General features: G+C 35.9%; 1 protein-coding gene across 1 annotated transcript; it reads right to left on the bottom strand.

The window, feature by feature from the left end:
- Positions 1-2490: 2490 nt before the first annotated feature.
- LOC112184187 (cysteine-rich receptor-like protein kinase 25) lies at positions 2491-3700 on the bottom strand. Its single transcript, XM_024322457.2, has 2 exons — positions 2831-3700; positions 2491-2650 (listed from the first exon to the last, which is right to left on the bottom strand). Exon 1 carries the CDS (start codon positions 3674-3676, stop codon positions 2900-2902), a length of 777 nt encoding a protein of 258 aa, XP_024178225.1. The 5' UTR covers positions 3677-3700; the 3' UTR covers positions 2491-2650; positions 2831-2899.
- Positions 3701-8921: the final 5221 nt, after the last annotated feature.

The following is an 8921-nucleotide window of genomic DNA, read 5'->3' as shown; positions in this document are numbered from 1 at the left end:
TTAACTGCATTTCCCTACATTTCTTACGTTATTTCCTTATTAAAATCCTGTTTAGGAAAGTTTCCATTCTTTGATTGGGAAAGTTCCTATTTGTAGAAAGTTTATATTTTTGTAGTTTCTATTTATCATTTTTAGTAAGTTTCCATTTTCAGTTTAGGAAAGTTGCCATTTTTCATTTTAGGAAAGTTTCTATTTTTCTTATTAGTTTCTATTTTTAGGACCTCCAAGCAAGTGGAAAATCTTGAGGAGGAAAATCAAAGTTGCAATCAAGTGGAAAATCTTGAGGAGGAAAATCAAAGTTGCAACCAAGTGGAAAATCTTGAGGAGGAAAATCAATTCAAGTTGAACAAGTGATAAACAAGTGGGAAGATATTTTTTACAAATTTGTCTAACATATCTAGCCTTTCATTTATGTTCATCTCCACCCTCCATTCATCATTTTTTGGGCTATAAATACACTTCTCCTCTCACTCTCAAAATACCAATTCCTTCATCCATTCCATCTTCTTTGTCTCTCCATTTCCTTTCCATTTTCCCACACATTCCTTCATCCATTTCATCTTCTTGTCTCACCATTTCCTCTCCATTTTCCTTAGATACGAATTCCTTCATCCATCTCATCTTCTTTGTCTCTCCATTTCCTTTCCATTTTCCTTCTCCATTCTCTAGTTGCAAAGTTCTGCGTTTTCAAGCAAGGAGAGGAAGAAGAAGAAGAAACCGTGAGGACATAGCCTCCATCGTCCACCTTGAAGACTTGCTTCCAAGATTCAAGATTCCAACGTTCAAGCTCTCCATCTCCATCTCCCCTCACGGTGTAATTCATTCTTTTTCCTTGTAATGATCTTTTGTTTTTCTTGTTTGATTTCGTATGAACTTGTTTCTAGTTAACCTAACGTTTAGGGCAAAGTTTAAGCCCAATTTCTATGTTTAAATAAAGTTTTCGAATTCTATAATTGTGATTCTAAGTTGCTTATGTGAGTTTGTTCGATTAAATTTGCTTTACAGAAAACTTTTATATGTTTATCTTATTTGGGTCGACACTTATAGGATTTGCATGTAATTGGTGCTAGGTTTAAGAACATGAAATCGACTTTTCGTTTTGTGTAACTTGAATCAAAAGTAGTACAGGTTCTGGACAAGAATCGAATTTAATTGAAGAGGATTGCAATTAGGTGGACTCTTCCATAACTAAGTTGTACACTTGAGTTGATAGCCTTTCTCTATGTCTAATGCGTTGAACATGTCATGATTGACTAGCTTTCTAGGGCTTGATTGCATGTTTGATAGGATTAATCTAGGTGCTTTCGCTTAGGTTGATTAGCATTGAAAAGTAAAATATGGGAAATCATTTGCTTTCGAATGTTTCACATGATCAACTCCTCTCTCATGACTTGGAAGAACAATTATAGGGTTTGAATCGAATTTGATTACATGGAATTGATTTTGATCTTTGTTCCTTGCGTTCCACCCTTGTATATATGTTTTTACATTTTCTTTATTTTATTTATTTTAATTTTAATTTTAAGAATCCTAATCCCCCCTTATTTGTGTTTACTTGTATATATTTATTCTTTATTTTATTTTTGTAAATAATACTTTATTATTTTAATTCTTTATTTGTTTATACAATTGTATATATTTATATTCTTTATTTTATTTTTGTAAATAATACTTTTCTTTATTTGTTTCACAATGACAGGTGTACCCTCAATCCCCGGAATAGAACGATCCCTATTTGCTTATACTACTAATGATATTTCAGGGTTAAATTGCGCGCTCGCTTTGAGCGCATCAATTTTTGAAGCATTTTTCATCTCTGTGCACACTTCAGGGATTACTGAAACTGATTCAGATAACATTCTTGTCATTGTGAATTGTATAAATGTTCAAGTGGAAGATTGTAAGAACAAAGTTGAACATGAATACAATTCTCTTTAGATATGACAACGTGTTATAACTTGCAGTATGAGTTATCCGAGATGAACTATGATTCCTAGTCTTTGTATAATTGTGTTTGTGATAAGAATCACACAAACATAAGAAGAAGTCCAAACAACTTGGTAACCAAGTAAATATCATCAGATAAACATACAGTGTAGCAGTTCGAATAGAATACTTTAGCCTCTTATGGGGAGGACTCTAATTGATCTGTTCACTATATAAACAAGGTCCCTGTGACCTCTCTTATTACGAGCATTCAGGTAATCTAGCCCCATAGATAGTTGCTAGTTATTGAGAGAATCACAGAAGCTCTTGTTATTTCCAGAAATTCTTGTTATTCAGCAATGGCCTCCTTTTCATCACAAGCTGGTATTGGTCTTCCGCCTGCAAGACGTTCACAAATTGTTTTATTCATGCACTTGTATCATGATTGATGTGTTATCCTTGTTTTGTATGTCTATTGTGTTTATCTAATATGCAATTGTATGATCTTCAGGTTTTATTTTAAGCTAACATATATTTCATGCAAATTAAGCTTTAATTTCCTCGTTTAATTATTTTTTGTTCTTGCGAGTACCTTTGTTCTTTTGTCGTTTTGCTCTTCTGAGTCTCTTGCCAAAATAGAATCCGGCCAGAACCACAACTAGCACACAAAGAGCAACAGAAGCAAGAATACTAACAATGACTTTGGATAAGAATTTACTTTTTCCTGTTTGGCATATACAAACAAACTTATTTATAAAATTGATGATTAATTAGAGAGAGTAATTTATTGTTGGCTGACATTTTCTCACCTAAAGAGATAGGTTTTTTTAATCTTCCTAGCTAAATCCAAAGGTGGGATTGGTCAAATGGAGAACGTACAGTTGTGTATTAAGTATAGTTTTACCTCCAAGTGTTGGCAGTGCTACCGGGGCCGGTGGAGGGGATACTACCAAGGGTGGCGGAGGAGGGGATACTACGAAGGGGGCGGAGGTAGAGCGGTGTAAAAGGGTTCCAAATCGAACCTCATATTACAACTTGGTGATAGAAGAATCGCCCCTTGTTTTCCTGTAGCATTCATACTCTGAAGGTTTTCTGTGGCTCTAGTAAGACAGCTATTGCAATCTGCAGTGGACAGATCCTGCGTGCACTGTCCAAGGCTGTAGAACGGCTGTCCAAATAATATTTTGGTGTACGATTCTTTGGTCGCAAACTTTTTTGTGGCGCTGGCAACCTGTTGTACTAAAAGCTTCATAGTATTTCCCACTACGTAGTTAAAGGATGCTTCAAATGCATCCCCCTCCTGCCTAACATTCTCCTCGTTCCAGTTCCACTTGAAGTGGAAAGGCGAGTCCTCATCAATAGAAAAGAATGAATAGTTAGAGTAGCGTATCATGCAGTAGTCATACCATATAATAGCCTTTTTCTCGATCGGGCAGCGTTTCACAACATCAGAGGCTACAGCGAATAAGCAGTCACTGCAAGCATCTTTGGACAGGTCACCGCGGCAGAGGAAGAGTCCGTTGACGGTCTCGTTTGAGATTTGGCCGCCAGCAGAGGCATAGTAAAAGCCATTGTCACGGGTGGCGTTAGAGACAAGGGTCCGCAGCAGTTGATCGCGATGGGGTTGGAAGGAGGATTTTGCGGTGAAAGTGGTGGTGTTTGGGCAGAAATGGTGGAGGTATTTACCATACGCTACAGTACTGCTCAAGCAAAGCGAGGTGAGCCTGTAAAGAAAATAGAGGATCGACATTGGCGTATTGCAAGTTAAAACAAGGCAATGTTGGTGTTAACTGAACTTCAATCTCCGACTATGTGTATATAGATATCATGTAGAAGTGTAGAACAATCGCATATATCATCAATAATGCAGGCTGCAGACGTGCTTGACTTGAGGTCTTCTGCACTGCAAAACACGCATGGAATTATATTAAGTAAAAGCCACAAGTGTGGAGAATAATCAGAGGTACGTGGAGTGTTTCATTTAAAGGTCTGGTCATTGCTCTCACTTGTCATTAATTACTAATCCAAATACGTGGAGGAAAAGGAGAACAGACGAACTGACCACGAAACTCTAGGTTCCTTTATCTAGGAATCATGTAAAAATCTTTCTGCATGCCTTTTTGTAGGTACAAGTTTTTATTAAATTGGTGTGTTGGCATTCCATACAAAACGGGAAAATATATGTGAGGTTTAACTTTCTTTATTTAAAGATATTTTTCTGTTTATGAAATTGTGTATTTGATTCCCTAGGGTTTTTAGGATTTTATGGATATCTTGGAATAAAATCTCTTTCCTAATAGAAGTCTAATTAGGGTTTGTTTGAGTGGTTGCCGCTGGTTGAATATATATTGCAGAAATATGCACGGCAAAAAGGGTGTGGAGAAACGCAAGAATAAGTGTAGGTGTCTTGCATGTTTGTTTGAGTTTGTGTCTTCACAAAAAGTAAAAACACTTGGTCCATGTATAACTGTTTATGATCATAGTTTCATATGCATAATACTCTCTCAAGATCAGTAGGGAGACTGTGAAGAAAGAAGAACAAGATTTGAAGATCGTTCAAGTGAAGGAGTTCTAGAAGGAAGACAAACTTTGTATTAGATTTTGTGTGAATCTTATAGCCGAGCTAGTGCTATTCAAAGTTTGTAAAAGAACATATCCTTTTTAATATGATGATTTTTATTTTGGGTTCTCAAGAGTAAGAGCCCCGCAGTGTTTTTAATCTCATACTTGAGGTTTTCACTGCGTAACCAAAACCTGAAGTAGATCCTAAGCTTGTTTGGCTGTGTCACAGTGGCTAATTCTCATCCTCTCTTTCTTGGACAAAGCTGTGAATAGTGAATTTCTTGCCTTAAAGTCACAAGTTCTATCACGAACTTCTTCTTCTATCCATTCCTTCCTAGGGTTGGGAACCCTTGCAGAGGACCCTTCTACTTTGTTTGATTCTTCGGCCTTGGTTGGGTGTTCCCATCCATTCTCAACTATATTCCACATGTTTTCATCTTGAGAGTAGAGAAAATCCCTCATCATAATCTTCCATTGTGAATAGTCTTCACCATCAAACAAAGGCGGGCAATTATTGAACTAGAGGCTCTGTTATATTCAAGTTCCATCCTTGACCACGGATCAACCAAAAAAGCTTTAGAACCTGCTCTGATGCCAAGTGAAAATACAAGGAATTTAGTTCCAAACTTTTAATGATTTCTCTCTCCCCGACAAATTTATCAAACCAAAAAGAATGGTTTCGCGTTGCACATTTTTCAGATTCCCTCCTCACCCAATTTTCAGATTCCCTCCTCACCCATATCAAACTCCCTCTTAGCTTGCATTTACAACAGAACAAAAAAAAACAAATTGGTTTCCTCTCCTTTAACCCAAGCCCACTCAGATCTCGCCTCCTAATCTCACAGCTATGTCTAAAGCTCACGTCTCCGTCAACATCAATGTCCTCCACCGCAAGGATTTTCGGGACTACCGAGTCCTTCATCATCCTATGGGGGTAAGTAAACCCTAATCTAATATGATTCCTTGATTTTTTCAATCTGATTTTGGTTGTTTTGGTTTTCTAATCAAGGGATAAGGGTGAGTTGTTGTCAACTGGGGATGAAGGGGATTAGACGAGAAAGGAAAAAAGAAGAAGAAGAAGGAACAAGGACAACGAACAGAGGAGGAGAAAGGGACAGAAGAAAAGAAAAGAAGAAGATGGGAAGGGAGAAAGAGATAGAGATTTTGGGCTCGATGATGAGTCGGTCTTATGGAGAGTTTCTGTTCTAAAATAGGATTTTGGTCTAGGAGTTTCGGGTACTGCAACTAGGAAGATCTAGATGTGAGAATTTGATCTTATGCTCATGGAATTTCACCATCGAAATTCCAGATGTTGCAGAATTGAAAGAAGTTGGGCAGAACTTCTAGAGCCTTGTTTTCATTCTAGTTCTGGTCCTGTTTAGGATTTGAGGTGAGTGACTTCTTTACTTTACAATTTTACTTGATTTCTATATTGCTCTATTGGTTTATGCTTTGATTTCTATAATGTTGGGTATTTATTGTCATGTGAAGAAAGCTTGTCAAAAATGCATACAGATTGAAACTTTCACATGAGGGTTTCTATACTAGTGTAGCTGCTAAAGTCTCCAGCTCCAATGGTGCTCAACCAAGCAATGTAAAGCTCTTGAATTTTTCACCCTTGTTTTATTTTTCTTGTGGAAAATGCACTTGGTATTTTGTTTCATGGATTTTTAGCTATCGATTATGCTGAACTAGAAGTTAGTATTCTGTGACAGGGCACAGATTTTTGGATGGCCACAGAAGAATTTAGTTGCTTCGATTCCTCTAAGAAAGGATGATGATGTAGAAAGCCAGATTGGAGCAGGGTGTCTTAATGTGAAGGTCATATCAATGGTTCACCACACCCGAGGAGAGTTGAAATGATCTCCAACCTATTGTAGCTATGTGTAACTATTGTTGGCTTTGAAAAAAAATGTTCAGCCTCGTTATGATGGGTAATTTCTCTTCTAACTCACCGTTGTTCTTTCAACGTACAACCATAATTCTTTCCAATCTGTCTATCTCTTTACTATTTCTGGCATGATATTACTTTTTGGGATTGGAATCATGCATATCAAAGAAGTAAAGGATAAGTGCTTAAGAAAAGAAGTTTTGCAAAGATATTTACCTCAACAATAAATTGTTAGAACATTAGTTTAATTTGAATATCGGAACTGGAAAGGAATGAAAAGAGTTGGGATTTGCTTGTTGTCTTAGGACATTAGGGATCCAGGAATTTGAATCTGAGTAGCGTACGAAATATTAGGTTAGGATTAATCCAAACTTCCAACATTAATTTGATCTTTCTAGAGATATCTTTGGTTCAAAAATGAGGAAAGACGATGACTAGACATGACAGTGACTGGGTACAAAGTTGCAAGTTCATTTGGTTGCAAAGTGCATTTAAGGTAAATTGTAAATCTTATATTTTCTGTAGTTATATTATCCTTAGATTATTGTGAATTGTTATTACACAAGTATTTTCTATTACTCACAGACTAATAATTATAATCATAGGAAACCAAATTCATCAAATGGGACTACAAATATCAGGCACAAACTTTTCAATCCATACAGTTCAAGAGACCAGGTACCAATTCTTACTGTTTCTCATTCCAGCAAATACAGCATATTATGCTTGAACAAACAACCATAAAAAATGAACCCTACTAAATCTAAGCCAAGCCAATAGAGACTAGAGAAAGACAACATAGAATTGAATTCAAGAAAAAACAATAACTATACTGACAAAAATTTCAGCAATCCCTGTTCTTTCAGTCTATGTTTTTGTGTATTGATATATTGAATTCATTGTCAATAACCAACAATAATCTTCTGTTACTAAAGCTTTACTAAAAGCTTGGCCACTCAGTACTTTTGTTTACGAAAGTTTGATGTGAAGCTATCATAGTTTACTTAAGAGTTTTCTATTCGAATCTGATCACTTTTTAGTCTTTTCCACCTTGATTTCTTTTAAAAAAATTTGATCTCAAACAGATAAAAGTCCATTTGTTTCCACCCAAAATTTGTTTATGGGTCAGTTTGTGTTCGACCTTTCTTATTTCCAATTAAAGTAAATGAATTGCATAGAAGAGTTTGTATGTTTAGTAAAGCTTCACTAAAATGTTTAGGAAGCTATCATAGTTTCCATACAGTTTTGTTCTGCAACTACATTCACGTTAGGCATCAATCATCTGATATAATCTCATCGTTTTTACAGTTCCTTGTTTTAGTCTCATCGTCTTCTCTTCCCTTTTCAAATCACATCTCCTATATTTGATATAGAACTTGGAATTTTACTTCTTTCGTTTGTCCTAACATTAGCAAATGATTGATCAGATAATCGATGGTTTGTACTTTAATGTGATAGACAATTGTTTGGTAGCTACTTTCCACCTAAATAACCTAAATATTTGTTTATCATTCTCCTATTGCTTCATTTGGTTTTTGCATAACGTGTTGAATTATATCAGATTTGTTATTCTTTCAATTGGAAAATGCTTTTTTCCCAATTGCTACTTCTCACAGCTTCTGTTTGTTCTGGTGTACACATACAGAGAGACTGAAAGTGAAAAAGAAGTGATTGCTCTGCATCTGAGTTTGAGTTTGTTTTGGTTTGGTTGGTGAAATTTGAAGTTTAGTGATCTTGTTGGAAAGCGGTCTGCAAGCAGAAGAGGTAATTGTTTGTAGTCACTGATTGCTACACATAAAATTCTTCTTCTTTCTTAATCTGCTGTTTGAGTTGGAATGTCGTAACTTCAAAATCATTAGCATTATCTATATTTCACTTATAGACTAAACATTAGTTTCTTAGTTACATCAATCATACATATTCACTCACTAATTCATCAACTTTGATTACTTTCTTCTCTTTTTATGCTGATATTAATCATAGTACCTGCTTTCAGAAACAGTTAATTCTTGGCATTTTCAGCCAGAACATATCAAACTCCAGTCCTGGGGGAAGATACGAAGTGCTTCTCTACAGAAGGTCTGAATGGTTTTGCATCCAATTTTGTTTTCATTGACTTCCAACATCCATTTCTTTTTGTCTTTGCCTCAAAATAAGGCTGAGGTATAGAGTACAGAAAGTTGTGACAAAAGGCTTTAGATGTGCCATGAAATGAAGATCCAATCTAAGTCCCACAAGCATAATTTGCAGAAACAATACAAGAAGCTTGCAACGAAGTTTAAGCAAAGGTAAACCACAATCCAGTGCAACATAAATCATATATCAACTCATGTAACGCATCACACTTTACGAAGTACTCTTTACGCCTGTAACTAATATGTATGTCAATCGTGATATCTTTTCCTTCATATCATTCTTTAGATGAACATTACTTTCCTAAAGTCAACAACGAATCCATCCAAATCACCCTATGATTGTCAAAACAGAAAATACTAACATTCATCGAGAGAATGATACGGAGGAAAAGATACAGCAATTGATG

This window comes from Rosa chinensis, chromosome 2, assembly GCF_002994745.2.
Source record: "Rosa chinensis cultivar Old Blush chromosome 2, RchiOBHm-V2, whole genome shotgun sequence".
NCBI lineage: Eukaryota > Viridiplantae > Streptophyta > Magnoliopsida > Rosales > Rosaceae > Rosa > Rosa chinensis.
Note: the sequence above shows the minus strand (reverse complement) of the source record. Positions and strands in the feature narration are given on the sequence as shown.